Consider the following 21,135-nt stretch of genomic DNA (forward strand, 5'->3'; position numbering starts at 1 on the left):
GAGGAAATGTAATTAGATGGTGCACCACAACATAGGTGTACGTCTTTATAAATCATCACTTTCAATATAGTTCACCGTTGACACCCTTGATTCAGTGCCTGAAAGGTAATATATGAAATGAGTTAATTAAAACTGCCACTCAAGTTCCCCCGACACAACCTGTGGCTTGTCCAATTACCATATCAGCCTCATCCATTCCACAGCCTTGGCATAAAAAGATATCTCATCTCCAGGTAGATGTGAGCGTCCTCATTTTTATTCCTGGTGACTTGAAAGGTATAGGGACACGGCCTTCCTGCTTGTCTTTTGTCAGAAGGCTCCCTCCCTTCAGTGGCTGACTGATGAAGACGGGTACACCCTGGATAATGACCTCCCTCCTCTCTCTCTCTCTCTCTCTCTCTCTCTCTCTCTCTCTGCCGTTTTTAGAAGCCCATTTCTGGGTGTGAACAGGGCCAGGGGTTTTAATCAGAGCACTCCATCACAACTGTGTCAGTCAAGAGAAGACGAAGAAGAAAAAAAAAACAGAGAGGGGGAAATAGAGAGAGAGAGAGAGAGAGAGACGGAGAGAGAGAGAGAGAGAGAGAGAGAGAGGGCAGCCGTGATCTCTGACGTCTGCACCACCAAAGCCTCCCTGCTCTCACCATCAAGCACTGAGCTCCAGGGAGAGGACAGCTTGTCAAAACCAAGGGTGTGTGTGTGTGTGTGTGTGTTTGGAGTCTGTCTGGCAAGGGTGTGTGTGTGTGGTTCTTTTTAAGGGGGGGAAGGGTGTGTGTGTGTGTGTGTGGGGAGGTCTGTTTAAGGGGGGGCAAGGGTTTGTGTGTGTGTGTGTGTGGGGGGGGGGGGACTGTTTTATTTGGGGGCTTGCAGGAATGTCTAATCAAAGCGAAGATGAACCAACCGCTACTGAAAAGGCAGAGACCTGTAGTGAACCTTTGGTACCTTGTGAATCTATAGATACAATAGCAGCTTTTACTGGTAATAATGTGCACATTGTCTTATACTGATATTGCTATAACTGATCAAACCTGAACCTAAAGTGTCATTTTTGTAAAGTTATTTGGAGTGTTGGATGAAAGGACACAAGCATTACCTGAGTGCATCATTCATTTGTTTTATTCATCCTTATAGCAAGAAGCCTTTGAAAGAGGAAGATAAGAGTAAAGATCAATATTTATAAAACAGAACCTGACCAAGCAGGGATAAGACACCAGGTGGAATAGTTTTGGACACCTGCCCACATACATGTTCCCAAAAAATGTCAACAAACAAACAAACAAACAAACAAACAAACAGGTTTTGTACAACATGTAGAGAAAAGACACAAGAATGAGCCATGCTGTAGAAAATAATCCAAAATATGTGGGGTGTTCCAGTTGTTATATTATATTTATACATATTTGTAAACTGAAGCAGAAATGTTTTTAAAACCCTGCATGAGAAAAACAGATAAATAAATGAATGAATAAATAAATAAATAAATAAACCTCAAAAGAAATACATTTAAAAAATAAAAGTTTGATTACATTCCTTATGCTTACAGCGGCTCTCAATAAGAAATCTGGTGACATTCCATCTGCATTTTATTGCTTTAACTGTATCTGCACAGCCAACGATGCAGAAAAGAGAGCTAGTTTAGAAATGATTACTGAAGATGTCACTGCTGAAGGGTCACCTAGAACATCACTTTTCTCACCGGTGAATGTTTTATTTGAATTACTGAACTAAATCAGAACACTGATATCTGACAAAAATCAAGTAATCGTTGATTGTAATTACTGTAATTCTGAAATTTAGCTCCAATCATTTGGTGTAATCTGCTATCATATTTTGGGATATTAGTCCATGTGTTCTGCATGCTAAGGTGAATAGTGTTCTGTGTCCTAGATGAATCATGGCTGCGACTGATGAACAAACCACTTAGCAAAGCAATAGTCTGCAATGCTCTCGTCAAAACTGGACATCTATAAAACTGTACATATTGACAATAAAAGATCATACGACAGTGAGAAAGAGAGAGAGAAAGAAAGAGAGAGAGAAAGAGAGAGTTGCTACTGACAATTTAGTGAGAACATGGATATTTACAGTTAGTGGTAATTGTTTGCTATGCTGTAATATATCTGTGAAAACAAGGACAGACAAGTGCTTTTAAAGACAACCTATGCGGAATATAGAAAAAAATCTGTCTCTGTCTCTTTGTTGTCAAAAGGTAATTAACACAAAATATAAATGCTATTTTTGCTATCAAACATGCAGTTGGACTTGTAGCACTTGCAGGTGTTTTGGTCCGTACAACACTGTTAGAAAATGCACTGCCAATCACTTCACCAGTGATAAGAACGAGAGGTAAGCACCCACAGCCGTCTAATATTCGCCTCAATGCCAGTCCAAAGTTAGCCACATTTGTAGAAGAGAGATTCAGTGCATGCAAGCCAGACATCTTGAGATGCAATACCATGGTATCAAATGATCAGGTCTCAAAAAGCACAGCTGCCGTGATCAACTTAGCTTTAGTCGTTTACTTTCCTAGAGGATCAGTAAGGAGTCAGGAGAATAAAACAGAGAAGGTTTGGAGACTAAAGCAAAAAGCACTTAAGGCTAAACCTGCACTTGTGTCGAAACCTTAACCTAAAAAATCATAATAAAATAAATAAATAAATAAATAAATAAATCATCATCCTCTGTGAAGGTGTTGAGGTGTTGTGAAGGTGTTTTCACTTTTAAAATAAATCCATTCTGTTTGAGAGTTCCAAATGGAGAGCTTTGCAGTGATGCGCATATATGTCTAAACAAGGGTGGTTAAAGGAGAGCTATGCAGTGATGCCTCTATATGTCTAAACAAGGGTGGTTAAAGGTGGCTAGCGTAGAAGAGATTACTGGAGATGACTATAATTATGATCATACATATTTGTGTAATGTCATCACAAAATAAGCACCATCACAGAGCCAATGGAAAGGCAACGTTTCAGAGAAAACAGGAATAACTGAATAGATACAGTACAGCGATATCATATTTTGTCTCATCGCTCCCAAAAAAAGAACTAGTTCTGAAATAACGTTCTTTTAATACCGCCAAAATATCACAAACTGTAAATGATAAACACACTGACACAAGTACTAGTGACTGCCCCCCCCCCCCCTCCCCCCACCCCACCCACCCAAAACGTAAAGATTATTATAAATAACACATTATTTACAAAGGCAAATGTCAGTCCAAAAGCACTGCAGAAAAAAGAATATGTAGAAAAAGGGAGGAAAGAAAAGACCTGGAAACTACCCACAACTAGTCTGCCTTGTTTCTGACCCAGCCAGTGCACAGGAGTATCAGCAGTCTCTAGGGCTATTTGGTGTGTCTCTAGCGCCGCCCCCTAGGTTGAGGGCACCATGTCCTTTATGACGGGTTCCCTGTTTAGATAGGTGGCCCAGTACACCAGGTTGAAGCTGCCGAAGAGCATAGGGAAGACGATCCTGGACATGCGGTCGATCTTGCTCACGCTGTTGAAGGACTTCTTCTCCGCCTGCTTGGGTTTGTTAGGGTCGCCGCCCTTGGCGATGGTGGGCAGCGTGGAGTCCTTGGTGATGTTGGGGGCGTAGTTGGCCACGGCAACAGCGTACGCGTTGTTCTTCTTCATCACCGAGGCCTTTTCCTTTTTCTGTGCGGAGCATTCGAGGAGAGACGCGCGACAGTTAGACATGATAGATTCATAGAGAAGTTGTATCCCTTCCAAATTCACAATACAATTGAGCTAATGAAGGTAACACTATTTACAAAGAGAATGAATCAATGCTCAAAAAGACCTATGTGAACTTGTCTTGTTTTACTGTTTAACTTGTGCCATTTATGTGGATGCAATCGTCAAATTCATTTGAGCTTCTTGAGTCCTCCTGGTGGAACCGCAGCTGAGTCATGCTGAGGCAATCTGATTGGGTGTTTTACTGATGTGTGATTGTAAAAAAGAAAATCCCCACAAAACAAACAAAACAAACAAAAACACACACACACACACACACACACACACACACACACACACACACACACACATACACACACACACACACACACACATACATCTTAAGAGACACTTCCTGTTCCCAAGAGCTATGCTTGATGCATACACTCTTGGGAGTGCAGCAACGTTAATTAATGAGATTGGCGAAAGGCTAATGCATCAATCTAAATGCAAAATCGTAGCAGTGCAAGGAGCAGTGGGGTGTCAACCATACCGCCAAGCCACACACCATTAACAATTCAACAGGATATAACAGTGCAACTTTTTGGTTGGGTCTCATTAATTCAATCTGCTAATTACATCTGGACGAAGTTTTGAGGCCAGTGTAAGAGAATCTAGATCTGCATGTGACATGACCCCTCCTAGCAGTGCCATTTTCATGACAAATGGGTTATAGTGCGTATTTATCATTAAGTAGTATGTAAATGCTTTGGCTGGGGTCTGCAGGTATACACAAGTTATGCATGAGTGATGCCAACGCATATAGTAAAATGCATCAACATGCAGCAAGAAATGAATCTATGTGCATCTATGTCCAGTTTATATTATATTAATTATGTATATATATATATTAATTACTGCTTTAAGTGGCATTTTTATCTATGGAAAGAAAGATTACAGAGGAGTTCTTTTATTTCCTTTTCCCCCCGACTGTTTACCCATTTTTCTCCATAAACTGAATTGTGCATGAATGTATTTAATTAAGGCTTTTTAATATATTTAAATTGAATACATACATACACTGCTACACACGTGCAATATCACTGTAATGTCTTACTTAATTGTCCACTGTCTATTTCTTTTTACTTATTCTTTATTTCATTGCATTTACTATAACTTGTATTATTATATCTTGCTTTCTTTTACTGATGCTGTTCCTTGCACTCTTCCCTGTGCGGTTGTAGCAGATTTCCCAGTTGTGGGATTAATAAAGGATTATCGTATCTTATTTGATCTCATCTTATCTTATTTCACATGTTATGCCCAGTGAATGACAATAACCTGCATGGCATATAAGAGCTGACAGGTTTGTTATTAGCTTACTATGCATGCCCGTGTGAGTGGTCTTTGCCTAGAACCCAAATATGTCTCTCCTCATTCTTAGACTTTCCATTATCTTCGCAGGCACAGGGGTTTCAACAGAGTGTCTCATCTGATTGGCCTGATGACATTTATGCTGTATAATTTGGATGGGCTGAAGACATCCATGAATACTCAATGTGTGAACCCTGTGCACATATAATTCATTTTGAATAAACCACACAAAGTGAGGGGTTGGGGGGAGTCTTGAGTATCCTGTGCACATATCATTCATTTTGAAGAACCACACAAAGTGAGGGGTTGGGGGAGTCTTGAGCAGCGGCGATATGAGAGAATTACGTCGCAACGTTTGAATGGAGCTCCGGAAATTTATAAGCCCAGAAATTCATGAGCAGACATTCCTGGCTGACCAGCCAGCATAAAGATATTGCACATTGATCTGCATCCCGAGCTAGCGCTAGCTAAAGGCAATTTCCCCTGCTCTCACCCCCTCCGCACACACACCCCTGCATTGTGAGAGCAGGCACTGTATCTGTGGATCAGCAATCATGTGTAGAAGGATGCACCAGAGAGGAGAAATCAGCTTCTATCTGCCAGTCAATCACTCAGAGAGCATATATGCAGAGCTAAGACTTCTGTGTTGTCTAATCGCATCGGCCCTTTAAACAAACACAATGGCTACTGTCTAATGTATCTCACTTAATTAAAATTAAATTGACCTGCTGCGCAAACTGACCTACAGTTTCGCTTCAGTATGCAGAGGGGGGGGGGGGGGGGTTAGTGTCTCTGAAGTCATGGCGATAACATCTTAACAACTTAATCTCCAGCCACTTCCTGAGCAAATACAAAAACAAGCACTAGTACCTAGCGTGATAATATCTGAAATGGTGTGTTTTGTTCTGAGAGCACATCCATCAGGATTGGTGCGCGGGGCGTATTTATAGAAGCCATTCATTACTCTGAGAATCCTCTGTAGTGCTATCAGGGGACGTGAGGGTGGGGAGCTGGTGAGGGGCAGGACGATGAGTGGACAGTGGGATACACACACACACACACACACGCACACACACACACACACACACACACACACACACACACCACACACACACACACACACACACACACACACACACACACACACCTTCATCTTACAATTTTGTTCTTTTGTAATAAACACCCCTATTTAAACCTAATCTTCCAGTGTTTTTTCTGTCTGTGTCCTTTATTCTTTAATGAACTGTTTATATTCATTAAATATTTATCTTAATATCACATTTTCATACAGCCTCTCCATACAGTATGCACCTTCGTATAATTAAATGCATTCTTCCTAGTTTGCGATTGACTTTAATCTTATCAGTCTGGACAGAGCCCTGTCTTCCCCACCACAATCCCCCTTTCCTGCTGTTTTACCCCTTTTGACGTTTTCTTTTTTTTTTTTTTAATCTCAGCTCATTTGTTCTCTGTTCCACTTGGAGGGCTGGTGATGGAGCCTCCGCCTCTCTGCAGGAAGCTAAAAGCCTGCTGCATCGACTGGCCTCTCTGTTTCTCTCTCTCTCTCTCTCTCTCTCTCTCTCTCTCTCTCTCTCTCTCTCTCTGCTTACCCTACTCTGCACACAGGGGGCCAGAGAAGCGTACAACAATGAGATACACCCCTTTGTGTAGAGAGGAGAGGAGCAACTGGATGGACACATCAATGGTTTGAGTTATTTCTTTCACAAACACCGTTGGTTACTTATTTCCTGGTGTTAATAAAATAATAGTTATTTCTTAAAGCAAAGCTTTATTATTAGGACATGAACACACTTCAGTTATTTTCACAAACACCGTTGGTTACTTATTTCCTGGTGTTAATAAAACAATAGTTATTTCTTAAAGCAAAGCTTTATTATTATGATGCCTTAGCTTTTGTGTTTTATCCTGCTGCCCTGGAAGAAGAGAACACAGTAGCCCACAATTGCTGGGCCCATGGTGACACCACCAAGGGATAATTAACCTACAATGCTTGTGGAAATCCCTTCTGTGCTGTATTACCATAGATTGTGATGGGATGTCACCTTCCGATCGATCACATCAATGCGCGCCTCTCAGAGAAAATTGATCGTGACAGCTGAGCTGTGGAGGCTCCCTTTACCTTTTCAGTGACGATGCTTTTCCCATCCCAAGCCCAGCCACGCTTGGTGAAGTAGTTGACGGTGGCGAACTCGATGAGGGCGGAGAAGACGAACGCGTAGCACACGGCGATGAACCAGTCCATGGCGGTGGCGTACGCCACCTTGGGCAGGGAGTTACGAGCGCTGATGCTCAGGGTGGTCATGGTCAGGACAGTCGTCACGCCTGGAACACAAAAGAGAAATTCAGCGTAAAGACTTTTTTCTGTTTCTGTGAAATCTGTATTGAAAGCGGACCCCAGCGGATGAAAATAATAACAGCCACAGCAACGTCCTTGACTTTAGGCATGCACACCACAGGAGCCATGGATCCATGAACCTCCACGGCACGGGCATTCAGCGAGAGTCTGAATAGCGCAGGCACTATTGTGGAAACACATCTAAACCCAGTGGAGCTCCAGCAGGGCTGCCACCATCAGTTGATTACTATTCTCGGCGGATACTTCCGGAAGAGAGAGGGAGAGGAGAATGGAGGAGAGAGAGAGAGAGAGGGAGAGGAGGTGGAGGAGAGAGGGAGAGAGGGAGAGAGGGAGAGGGAGGGAGAGGAGGTGGTGGAGGAGAGAGAGAGAGAGGGAGAGGGAGGGAGAGGAGGTGGAAGAGAGAGGAGAGAGGGCCCGGCGTATCTTTCTGTGCCACATTTGCTCTCATTGTTTAGGGTCATCATTAGCCAACTGGACGGAAACGCTGCGTCTATTCATGCTCCACTGAACCTGCAGTGTTCCCTGGCTTTCCCTTTCTCTCTCTCTCTCTCTCTCTCTCTCTCTCTCCCTTTCTCTCTATTTTGTGAAAACATTTCATCCTCTTTTCTGGCGAGAAAAAAAAGTTATTTAGGAGTGTATTTTTACACTCGGGAAGAACTGACGCAAAGTGCTTTGAATTATTCTAACCTACTTTCCGTATTTTTTTTTTAATTGCTTGGAAAATAAAGCGCATTGGCAGCCCGCTCTGGCGAGGAGGAATCAGACATTGACCTTAATGAGGCTTAACTGGCAGATTGTCTTCTCCACAGACGGTTAGTGCCGAGGCCCTCCAAGCATTGGTGACATCACGTCGGGACTCCTGAGGGCCCAACCATTACAAAAAAAACCTCTCTGTAACTCCTGTGTTGGTGTGAAGACAGAGATCTTGAGGAATCCTTGAGGAATGCCCGTAGACATGAGAACCAGTGAAGTCTATCAAAGCGCATAAATAAAAGCTCCTAATTAATTTCCAGCGGCGTCAAACACTCCTGTGCCTCCTCCCCCGAGTCTGTGAGAAAAATATGACACCTGATCGTCTGAGGTAAAAAAAAAAAAAAAACATTCCCAGCAACACCCACTGTCTACACCCCAGAGAGATCATTCTCTGACCCTTGACCTCCAGGACAAATAGCTCATATTTGTTCATCAATGGTCACAAGAACAACAGTCATAAATTCAAAATATTAAAATATCTATCTATCTTTATCTATCTATCCAAAAAGATATACAGTGGTGATGACCTGGGCTCGAAAATGAATGGCTCTTTGGAAGAGGGGTAATTTAAGATGATAGCGGACAGATGAAGAGGTAGGGCCACAACACAAACTGATTGCCAAACAACTGACCGGGTCTGTTTGCCAAAGCAAATACCCTCCTAATCGGCTCATTCATATCGATGAAACAGCCACTAATCTTCAGATCGGGGGAGGCAAACGACGGGGCGGAAATAAATATTGGACAGAGTTTGGCTCTCCCCTGTGAGATGAAATATGTTTCCATCATTTCGGCAGGACGGACCTGATCAGATTGTCAATGAGACTACAGAACCACCCATCGCCAGAACACCAAGGGCCCATCTCAAAGAACCCTCAACAGTCCTAGAGTGTTACGGATTACCCATCCTGAGGGAACACCCTTTCATTCCAAATCCATCCCGAGCTGTGATGGTCCGAAATACTACCCATTAGGATCTTAAACATGTGAGAAATCCGATGTAGTGGCACAATTGAATCCTTTAATCTTCTGTTAAAACTTTGATTTATGGCATATATCACATCTGCACACCATGAACTACAATTAACTAAGCAAAGGCAGCAGATTGAGCTAGGTGTGTTGCAATCATGGCTGACTGAACCACTCATTAATTCACAGAGAGATTAAAAGGGTGATTAATTAGAATTAATTACCGAGTTCTTCGCTTTTTGAAGCCCCAGTTTGACAACAAGGTCACGTGCCCAAATTGGGCTAAATAGTTCCTAGAAAAGCATCAGAAGGATACATTCAATCTTATTCTACTATTAAATATGACAGCGTTGATATTTAAAAAAAAATGGAACATACTTTGATACACGTTATGAAAAATGTTTAAAAGTCAGACGTCTAGGACTCATGAGGTCAGAGAGGCGAGGGCTCAGAAGGTGTTTAGTTTCATACTAACGATAATAAAAGATGATCTAAATGATCCAATAATCTAAAAATAAATCAGCTCTCTCTCCCTGGACATCTCCTTGGCTTTAAGGGTGACCCCCTGGACTTCAACAGCGAGCCCTGAAATAGTGAAGTCATTAAAGCCTCATCAGCCACACGAGTGAAATGAACTCAGCGCTAAAACACACCCAAAGCACATTAAGCTAAAAAAAGCTTAACAGCCATTAGAAGTTAATGACACCTAGGGGAGAAAACATAATTTTTTCCTTTTTGTGAAACATTCACCAATGCTGATCTTGACCAGAGAGCATGTGCAGTGGTAGAGAAGGACCTTAACTGTAGACCATGCTTGAGCTGTAAGCTGTTGTGGCTCTCTGCTCAATGTAATGAACTTCTATGACCTTTGGTGTGGAGAGAGAGCGTGAGAGAGAGAGAGCAAGAGAGGAAAAAAATCCTCCCTTTCAACAACTCCATCTGACAGATCTGCTCCTACTCCTCTTACTGCTAACCTTTCTAACTCCTGTGCCTTGGCCTGTTTTAGCTGCTAGCTGCTGGCCCAGGGGTGTTGGGGGGACGGCCTTTACATGACCACAATGCCACCGACCTGAGGGGTTTGAATCTCACCCTAACTGTCACTCACACAAGCGCCTGGAGAAGTAACTCCCCCTCCCCCCCAACCCCCCAGGTGCACTTTACACTTTGCATGTACTCATCTCATAATGGGATCTCCATGAATATCTCTTCCTCACCCTAAACAAATACAGCTCTGTGAGTGAGCAGCGCGGAGGCCTTTACACAGGCACACGTGCAGTAGGTGTGTTCAGACTCCATGTCCCAGTTTGGTGGCCATTTCAACAGGCTCACGTGTAATCACTGAGCCCGAGGACGAGGCTGGCATGGGAGCACGGGGTTGGGGACCGTGCCACTTTGTATGCCCACATGAGATGGTAGGTGAGGGGTTTGGGGAGGAGAGAGTGGGTATTGTGGGTAAGGGGTTTGTGTGTGTGTGTGTGTGGGGGGGGGGGGGTCAGGCTGGCAGATGCTGCGGAGAGCATTACTCGGGGCCACAGCACTGGGGAGTCAACAGTGGCAGGAGGCGGTGTGAGCTGGGTACTGAGCAGAGACTCAGAGGTGTCAGCCATGGATAAGCACTCACACACACACACACACACACACACACACACACACAGACACACACACACACACACACACACACACACACACACACACACACACACACACACACACACTAAGATCATATAATTGTGATGTTGGAGAGGACACAAGAGAGTGAGACAGACTGATAGAGCGGCAGACAGAGACGGAGGAAGTAAGAGAGTAAGAGAAAGAGGGAGAAAGAGAGAGAGAAAACAGGAAAGAGGGACAGACAGAGATTAAGCGATAGACAAGGAGAGAAAGGCGGAAAGACAGTGAGAGGGACAGATACAGAGAGAAAGAGAGAAGAAGAGAGAGAGAAGAAGAGACAGAGGGAGAAAAAGAGACAGAGCCCGAGCCCGAGAGTAAGACGGGGGGAGACAGACGGAGACGGAAGGACTTCTGGATGTGAGCCAGAGACGAGGTTCAGCTCCAGCCCCAGAGGTCTGGGAACCACCTCCGTAATGTGATCAGGTGGACTCAATCCCCCATAATTCCTCAAACGGAAGACAATGCAAGAACCTTTTCCAAGCTCAACATTTTATCCCCTGAGAATATGAAAACCTGGCGCAGCATAAAAAGTGTCTGGAGAGAGCTCATTCTGTCTCAATACGAACACACTAATTTAATTTCGAATTGTATTAGTCATCCGATATTCTCACAATCAAGGTGTTTTTTTCCCATACTCAAAGGATCCGGCAAACGATCCCTTCAATCCAATCCCATCCCATCCCTCTGAAAGGCTAGCGATTCCCCCTGCCCCCCAACATCATTCAAAAATGCACAACTCCCCACAAACACACCATAAACACGACGTGACACCTTGATGTACAGTCCCTGTCAGTGCGTGGCAGACGGGGGATCACCGGAGCCCTTTAGCATGAGGGGTGGGGGGGGGTGGGGGCAGACGATGAGGGGTGAGGGGCTCTGACGACTCGGGCTCGGCACTCACCGAACACAGTCCTGGCAGGAACCGACTCCCGGTTGAGCCAGAAGGACACCTGCGAGAGGATGACAGTCATGATGCAGGGCAGGTACGTCTGGATCACGAAGTAGCCGATCTTCCTCTTCAGATGAAAATGGGCCGTCATGACCGTGTACTCGCCTGTGTGGGTGGAGAAAAATCAATTACTGTAAGTAGGCCAACGGTACTGGGAATTATTACACATTCAATTGGACGAGAGAGGCAGGGCACAGGGAGTTCCGGAAGGGTGCATTAGCGGAACGAGGGAACAGGAACCGCGCCGAACCCTAGCTCTTTCCTGACCAACGGCGCAGTGAAAACGTTCCCCCCTCCGGAATTTCGAGCAGACCAAAAGGTTTGCCATGAACTTACTGAACCCCAATGCTAATGTGCGATCATGTCATTTCACTTTCATGGAAACACGGGGGAGAAAAAGACTAAACGAGAAGAGACACCACATAGATACAGTAATGGCATGAAGAGTATTACGACAGCATCATTTGCACGACTGGTTCACTTTCAGAGACAGGCGGTGGGCACAATGCCTCTCTCTGGAACTGAGAACCCCTCTCCGAGGAGAGCGCATGAGACAGGAGGGGAGGAATATGCCCGTTGTCCATGGCAACAGAAGAGAGGAATGTGTCTCAGTCCTTGTGATTCTGGAAAGGATGCCTTGATTCTGCCACTTGGCAGAGGGGGAACTCCCTGTCTTCTGTCGAGCGTGCAGAGTAGGGTTTTTTCTCTCCCCCCCTCCATAATCCCCAAAGATTTAGCAGTGCCTCTTTTGTGCGAGCATACACTGCTTGCCGTAGCCTTCTCGTCCTCTCTGCTGAATGCCTATACGTGTGTGTGTGTGTTTGTGAGAGTGTATATATGTGTGTGCGCGTGCGTATGTGTGTGTGTCTGTGTGTGTGTGTGTGTGTGTGTTCGTGTGTGTGCGTTTGTATGAGAGTGTGTGTCTGTGTGTGTGTGTGTGTGTGTGTGTGTGTGTGTGTGTGTGCGTTTGTATGAGAGTGTGTGTGTGTGTCTTTGTGTGTGTGTGTTTGTGTGTGTGTGTGAGTGAGTGTGTGTATACCTCCCTGAAGAGGAATCCACAGACAAAGAGGCTGTTCTGTGTCTTTGTACACTAAAGACTCCTGTACCTCTGTAATTTAATTTGTGTGGCGATGGCTCTTGCTCATTCAGAGGCGCGGGAGGGTGAGAGGCCCAGAGGCTGATGGGGAGGGGACTGAGGGAGGAAGAGGGATTTTTCCTCCGAGAGGCTTAATGCTTCTTTACTCTGACCGTGAAGATGGTAATTACAGCATGAAGATGATAATCACCCAGTGGTCGCCCTGTCAAAGTCAGCCTCGGCTGCCAGCCTCACCCCCCCCGCCGCTTACCCCCCCACCCCCAAACCACCGCCACCACCATCCCTCCGAACCGTATGATGACAGACTAGACATTTAAAAACACACAAAGAAACTGACTAGAAACTGGGCCTTGGGAGAACACACTTATCATGACCTCAAATCAACAAAGAGTCGTCTAAAGAGAACACACTTATAAAGACCTTAAATCAACAAAGAGTCGTCTAAAGAGAACACAGTTATCATGACCTCAAATCAACAAAGAGTCGTCTAAAAAGAACACACTTATAAAGACCTTAAATCAACAAAGAGTCGTCTAAAGGGAACACACTTATGAAGACCTCAAATCAACAAAGAGTCGTCTAAAGGGCAGAGGGTGTTCGCCCCTCTGAGGGGGTGGGGAAGCCAGTAAACTCACCCAGCCATGGAAGATGGTGTTAGGGAAGAGAAGAGGGAGCTGGGCACAGACTGGAGACCTTGTTATCTCAGTCTCCATCTCCCCAGATTAATAGTTTGATTTAAGATTCATTTTTGCACTAAAAGCTTGCAGTGTCAGTGCACTCTTTAACTGTTATAGGTTTTGAAGGTTAACATGGCAGAAAAGAATATGTACCAAGCATCCCTCCCAATTGCATTCCAATTCTGTCTTTTCAAAAAGAGGGAAAGAGTGTGTACAATGGCCGGTGGTGCCTTCAACAATTACTATTTCATTGACAATAACTACTGTAAAGCAAGTCAGACATTTGTATTGAAGAACGCGGTAAAAACCTTGGATGCTCGATTTTCCAAAGACCTTGTTCATCTCCTTTCAGCTTTATTGATGTCTCTCAGCAGACCTCAATCCAATTTCCTCACAGCAACAACGGACATTTTCTGTCTTCTCACAGCAGACCTCGATCCAATGTCTTCACAGGCTCAACGGCCATTTTCTGTCTTCTCCAGCAGATCTCGATCCAATTTCCTCACAGGAACAACGGACATTTTATGTCTACTCTCAGCAGACCTCGACCCAATTTCCTCACAGGAAACATCGGCCAATTTCTGTCTTCTCCAGCAAATAAATGGTGGAATGAGCGATGACGAGTTGGTCAAATTAGTTCCTCTGCGTCTGAATGACGGCGGAAAAGCGAGGCTCTTAATTAGCGAATGATACTGAACGAGCGCCGCTCACAGAGAGGCCTGTGCCGTTCCTGCAATGATGACACCAGCGCCCCACTTGCAATGCAAATACATAATGAATCGGAAGACAGTGTCAATGAAGGAATTTGGGTCATCCCGTTATTCCTGCGAAACTCGGCTTTTCTTTGATTAGGAGAGGAGAAAAGCAAGTGCTAGCCAATTAGATGGAAATGAACCCTTCATGTACGCATTCACAGGGCTACTGAATAGGACCTTATGTGTGTGTGTGTGTGTGTGTGTGTGTGTGTGTGTGTGTGTGTGTGTGTGTGTGTGTGTGTGTGTGCGACAGTGATCTTTTAAAAAAAGAGAGAGTGTGAGTGTGCATGTGTGTGTCTTTTTATGTTACTACATGTAGGTTAAGTTATGCAATGTGTGTGTGTGTGTGTGAGAGCGAGAGAGAGACAGAAAGAGAGACAGAGGGAGAGAAAGAGAGAAAGAGAGAGAGAGAGAGAGAGAGAGAGAGAGCATATGCATGTATGCGTGAGTGTGTGTTCATGCCTGAAAGGGAAAAGAAGTCAACATCTATCTCTTCTTTAGGTTAAATGACCTTTGAAAGTCAACACAAAACACACTTCCACTAAGGTTTGTAGTGGAGCAAGAGGATATCCCTGTCTGATGGCACTGACATAGAACACACACACACACACACACACAGACACGCACGCACGCACACACACACACCCAGCAGTAACCATCACAGCAGCTGCATCGCTACCTGCTCAGACAGGTTACAGATCTGTTCTGGAACTCCAACATGAACTCCAACACGCTGCGTTCATTTTTGAGACTGGAGATGATGCCAAATTGAACTGAGTGTGAAACATAACAACGTGAAGCTTTTTTCCCCTCATTTATTTCACTCTCTCTCTCCTTGTTAAGTGGCTACAGGGCTCGTGGCACTATGCAAGATGTCCCCAAACACCCCTTCAGCTCAAGTGAACAGTCAAGTGTGCCAAACGACCTAGATTCCCCTGCATGGTAGACTATCCACTGACACTGTTATAATGAATGATTAATCCAAAGTCAGACCATCTAGAAGTCTTCGAAAGCCCCTGCAGAGAGAGTCTGGTGATGATGTGCTGAGTGGTTTAACCGCGCGTTCTGCGCTCAGCTTGAGAACACAAGCCGGCGTGTTGGGGGTTGAGGGTACGGTGACCTTACAGAGGAAGACAGGCTGTGGGGATACAATGGAGGGTATTTCCACGCTGGTGGAGTTGGCTTTCCAGGAGAAATAATGAAAGCGCACTTAAGCTTAACGCCTCTGTCAGGGATTGTCATGGAGGGCTTCGGGGGAGAGAATGTTGGATGAACTTGGATATCCGCTGACATTGGAATCAATCAAGCCCTGACCTGGTGAATATCATGCTCGACCAGCACCGAATCTGTGCCATATCAGGCCCCCAAACTGCTCCAGAATCAGTCGGATGTTTTCTGATTTTGCCGCCGTGGACGTTTCTGACCGAGTTTCCTTTGTGTAGGCAAGAAAAGGCCAAAAAAAGGTGGAATCAGCAAGGGGCGTTAAGCATAACTGAGAGGCGTCAGCAGACTGAGTCACACATTCATTTTCTAATGCTAAATGTCTGCCCATCAGATGCTTGCTGATCTTCTGCATTTATCATACTAACAGGCCAATACATTTGGGGTTAAAAGCCTTCATAGAGAGCATAGAGATGTTTAAAAATATAATGAAATTGACATTCCATGTACAATGCAGAGAGCGCTTAAACATCTGATGGTGACAGAAGCCATGTAGATGTGTAGAGGAGGGAAGTGGAGACAGAGGAGCCGTTCAGGTGACTCAAGGGTCCTTTTATACATGCCAGCTTTCTGCCGTTGAAACATGTCTGTCACACGTTAGAGCTTTCTGCCGTTGAAACATGTCCGTCAGATGTTAGTGCTGGCAGATTAGAGTTAATCATCGTCCACTGAGCTTTTTTCTTTTTAATGAATCTGAGACTTTTTGACACAAACTCGCACCGCTCCCAGACCGGACCCCACCTCCAAGGGGCCCAAAGTGAGCAGGTCATACAGCTCAGGCACGACGACGACGTAGGAGTTTCCCCACAGCCTCCTGTCTGAGTCAGTGAGTGCTAGCTCCCTGTGGGCTAGGTCTCTCCAAATACAAAATCTCTCTCTCTCTCTCTCTCTCTCTCTCTCTCTCTCTCTCAGAACTCTGCTGACCTCACCTGTCTGGAAAAAGGACAGGGAGGGAGAGAGAGAGAAAGAGAGAGAGAGAGAGAGAGAGAAAGAGAGAGAGAGAGAGAGAGAAGGGACTTAAAACAAGAAAGAGAAAGAGAAAGAGGAAGAGAGAGGATGAGATAAAGGGCAGAAAGACAGAGGCAGAGTAGAGGTAGAGAAAAAAGAGACTGAGAGAGTGGGGGAAGGAACAGGATGAAAATAAGAGAGAGAGGGACAGAGAGACAAAAAGGGGAGAGAGGGAGAGAAAGAGAGAGAACGTGGGACGAGGGAAGGAACAGGATGAGAATATGAGAGTGAGAGAGGGAAAGCACAGAATGAGAAAGAGAAAGTGAAAGAGAGAAAGAGAAAGAGAGAAAGAGAGTGCACAGAGTAGACAAGAGACTTTCCCCATCTGTGTCTATCCGTGTCCAGCCCCCGGGCTGCTCTTCCATCCGTCTCTCAGATGCCTCCAGCCTCCAGTGGCCTCTTCCCGGCAAAGTGGAAAGTCCTGTTGTGGCTGCTGACTCAGGTTTCTGCCTGTGCCAACGTGTGTGTTTGCACTCCGACTAAATGGCACCGTGCTGGAAAGTGCAGCCAGTGTTCAGGGGCAGCCATTTGAAAGATGTTTTATTTTGGGTGGGTGCGAGACGGAGGGGACGGGGAGGGCACTGGGAGGGCACTGCACAGACGGAGGGGACGGGGCGGGCACTGCACAGACACGCCAGAGGTGCGAACCTCGCCAACATGTGACAACATGACAACATGACAGCCGACCGAGACTACATGAGACCCATTGATATGGTGAAGGACATGAATACCTACATCAACAAAACACATCTTATGCAACAAAGAGGATTATATTACTATGCTGCTGTTAATTTGTAATAACATAGTTAAGTGCACAATGGTGTACCAATGAGTACCAGCCTATATGATTGAGATTACATATCCTAAGATTAAGATTGGGGATGGGGTTTGGATTATTATATATATATATATACACACACAAGTACAGACTGTCCTGGTGGCATTACAGATAGATCATTACTGAGTAACGCTGAACTTAATGGTGTAATAACAGTGTAACTAGGAGGCTATAAAGCGAATGTTATTTCTTTAGGTACCAAATCCATAATTCAAATCCGTTGGTGAAAAAACGTAAAGCGTCAAAATGCTGCCACGTGCTTTCATTAGTGTTATCTCACCTGTGCTGGACTTGATGGTCTCCTGTCCCACGGTCTGTCCGAGCAGATCATACTGGTTGAGCCGGGAACTCTCCTCTTCCACCACCACTGTGGCGTTGGGAGTCCACTCATAGTTGACCTCTGACATGGTGTAGGCATCTGGAAGACACGAACAAGCTCTGAGTGGGCATCTCACTAAACAAGGAAGATATCCATGTAGGCGCATAAGCAGACAAGGGAAAGATTCGACTGAGGCAAGAGAAGGGAAAGATTAGAAGGGAAAGATTCGACTGCGGCATCTAACTGGCATAAGGTATGTATAAAGTACATTTCTTGGCTTACAGAGCTTTGGCACAGCGTCTGCAGCTACATGTATCTTGGCTTCAATGTCTTTTAGCTTCCCTAGCTCAGGCTTGACCACATGTCTATTGACTCTTGACCAATCTAGTTTGAGCTGGCTGATCCAGTTACTACCCTTCAATGCAGGATCAGCAATCAGCAAGTTCCTCGCTGTGAATGTGCCTTCCAATTGCAATGGCTCTTGATCATGTTCATTGGCTCTTTTTCAGCACACAATTTGCTGGCATGTGCCCACACAGTCCACAGTCCACAGTCTGATCAGTCCACAGTCTGACCAGTCCACAGTCCACAGTCTGATCAATCCACAGTCTGACCAGTGTCGATGTCCTACACTGCATCAGCCAGGCACCTTGATGGTGCACAACGGTCTCTTCTCTAGAACCAGAACTGGGGATCATTGCAACCTTCATCTGTCTGAAGCTGGAGAGCGTTGCATTCGTCATCTTGCTGGGGAGCGGTGGGACGGTGGTGGTGATGAAATCGTGGCTTCATGCTTGAGAACGCTGGAACCTCGGCTTGAGAATGCTGTAACCTCGGCTTGAGAACGCTGGAACCTAGGCTTGAGAACGCTGGAACCTCATGCTTGAGGACGCTGTAACCTCGGCTTGAGAACGCTGGAACCTCATGCTTGAAAGTGCTGCAGCATCTACTTGGTGCATTTTCCAAAAGCTCCCTTTAAGTGGCCATTTTCTGTTTGGCGATCCTTCCACGAGCCAAACCTCTCACTGGTTCCGCTCTATATTCGCTGCCTAGTTCTGCCTGAGCAGAGTTGCTCAACATGCTAAATCTGTGTCTTCCAACATAAACATGCCATCTTCATTGCCAAACTGTCATGTATTTACACAAAAAAAATATGTTCACGAGTGTTTAAGTATAAAAAGGAATGTTCAAATTCACAACTTTATTGAATCTAGCATCCGCTTAATACTGGCTATCAATCTGCGGAGTCCCCGGTCAAGGCGTGTTCTTTTCCTTATATACAATATGAGACCTCCATAACATATATACCAGTATACATATACACGCACCAAATTAAAATCCTCAAGATTACTTGTGTGTGGAGAACACCACTCCAACCAAACAAAAAAACATATATGTCGGCATCTTGAACCAAACAGGAAAAAGTTTAGAGTCGACATTGAACAAGGCATTCCACTGAAACAGGCGAGAGAAAGTTCAGTGTCTGCATTGAACCAGACGACAAGCGGTTCAACCCAGGCCTCACAGCAGACAGGAAACGCAGGAGGAGTAATTCCAACTCATTACTTTTTCTCAACAGGCGTCATGAAAAAACAGGGCCTGATAATTACTCAGTTTTAAATACCACTGAATTGGGCAGGCGTTTGCTTCTGATTTATCACAGTGTCTGTTTGATTATGGCCTGGCGTTCCAGGAGGGTCGCATCTATGGCACCCCAGCGGTCCCTCGCTTTCTCTCTTTCCTTCCTTTCTTCCTTCCTTCCTTCCTTCCTTCCAATCCTCCCCTCCCACACCCCTTGCTAAATATGATGTATATCAAATGGCAGAGAATATTAGACTTAGCGCTGCCAAGTGGTGACTCATCAACCCACTAGAGAATGATTCTTTTTTCTTCCCTCTCAGCGCCTTCTCTTACACTAAAGAGAGAGAGAGGGAGAGAGAGAGAGAGAGAGAGAGAGAGAGAGAGAGAGAGAGAGAGAGAGAGAGCGATATTCACTCACACACACTGAGGATGCATTCACTCAATCTGACATCTGAAGTCGGGACCCTGTTACAAATTGGCCCCACTTCGGTTGTTTGGGAGATGTTGACATTATCGGGAACTGCCAGGTCTGCATTTCCGCCCTGATTTGATCGTTTTTATGGGATGAATCATGAACTTTTATTATCGATCTTATTTTCATAACAGACCCTGTCAAGGCATATAGATCTCTAATGTTGAGCTAGATGTTTAATGCGGCAAGCTGGGTCTATGAATTCACCACGTCGCATTACTGAAAGAGTAAACCTGTCTTTTACAGAAATTATGAGGAGCATAAACCTCACCAAAGTTCATTAGGGTTGTATAAACATTAGAGAAGATACGGAGAAACTTGAATTGAACTAGTATCATACTGTAGCATTATGCTTCTGAAAGTGTGCATAGGATCCTTACAGCTGCCAAATTTGAGCGGGCAGGAATGGAAGTCCATAGGAAAGTCCTCGAGGTGCATTGGACACTCTGCATGCACTGTCAACCTGTGGCAGGAAGAGAAAGAGCAAGAGCAAAAGCAAGAAAGAAAGAAAGAAAGAAAGAGGGAAAATGGGGGAACGTCAGAGTTATGCACCTCAGAGAGTGTTTTCGAAAAAAAAAAGTATAGTTTCTGCTGTCGGAAAAAAGCCGTTTTAGTGTGGATGGAAGACAACAGACAAATAATTATGCATTTAGCTAGTTTAGTTAGTGTGGACAGGACTTTAAAAAGAAAGAGGGAAAATGGGGGAATGAGAGAAAGAGGAGTAGAGACAAAGAGAGAAGAGAGACAAGGGAGAGAAAAGAGAGATGAGGAGCAGATGAGAGAGAAGCAGGTCAGAGTGAAAGCAACAGAAAATACAAAAGAAATTTGTGTTGTAAACATAGTACGCCAGTCATAGCCTGCAAAAAACAGAATCACAGTAGAAGCAACACATTTGATACATGTCACAAAGATGCTGCATAAAGTTGCTGGGTGGGGTAGGGGGGGGGGGGGGGGTGTTGTCTATTGGACACACACACACACTCTGAGGGAAACTTTCTCTGACACAAGCCCCAGTCTCCCACCATGTTCCCTCCAAAGTCAGTCAATTCAGCCTGTGGCACAATGTCCCTCCGTGACATCTACAGAGGCTCACTACTCAGAATAATAGCCCCTGTCACCTGTAACGGCCTGCCACCAGTTCTACACTAAATCACTCCACTATTGTTTCAGGAGCACTTTAAAAAAAAACTCAGCTTCAGCCCTGGCAGAATTAAGGGGAGAGAAAGCAATTTCAGGTGGCAGAGAAGGAGAGAGATAGGGAAAGAGAGAGAAAGAGATGGGGGGGGGGGGAGAGATGGGCGTGGAGGGTGGGACAGAGAATGAAGGTACGAAGACCATGAGTCCGGGTGCACTTTAAGTGTTAAGCAAGGATCAGACAAAAGCATGTTCCCATTAGAGTCAAAATAC

General features: G+C 45.0%; 1 protein-coding gene across 1 annotated transcript in view; it reads right to left on the reverse strand.

Moving 5' to 3' along the window:
* Positions 1-1,095: 1,095 nt before the first annotated feature.
* LOC105894093 (gamma-aminobutyric acid receptor subunit alpha-2) overlaps positions 1,096-21,135 on the reverse strand; it is a 34,512-nt gene continuing 14,472 nt past the window's right edge. Inside the window, exons 6-10 of the mRNA XM_031568820.2 lie at positions 20,109-20,191; positions 17,637-17,774; positions 11,714-11,866; positions 7,183-7,385; positions 1,096-3,650 (exon numbers count right to left, since the gene is read on the reverse strand). Of these exons, the coding sequence (XP_031424680.1) occupies positions 3,366-3,650; positions 7,183-7,385; positions 11,714-11,866; positions 17,637-17,774; positions 20,109-20,191 (862 nt within the window). The 3' untranslated portion in view covers positions 1,096-3,365. The remainder of the gene's footprint in view (positions 3,651-7,182; positions 7,386-11,713; positions 11,867-17,636; positions 17,775-20,108; positions 20,192-21,135) is intronic.

This window comes from Clupea harengus, chromosome 6 (genome assembly GCF_900700415.2).
Source record: "Clupea harengus chromosome 6, Ch_v2.0.2, whole genome shotgun sequence".
NCBI classification, from domain to species: Eukaryota; Metazoa; Chordata; class Actinopteri; order Clupeiformes; family Clupeidae; genus Clupea; species Clupea harengus.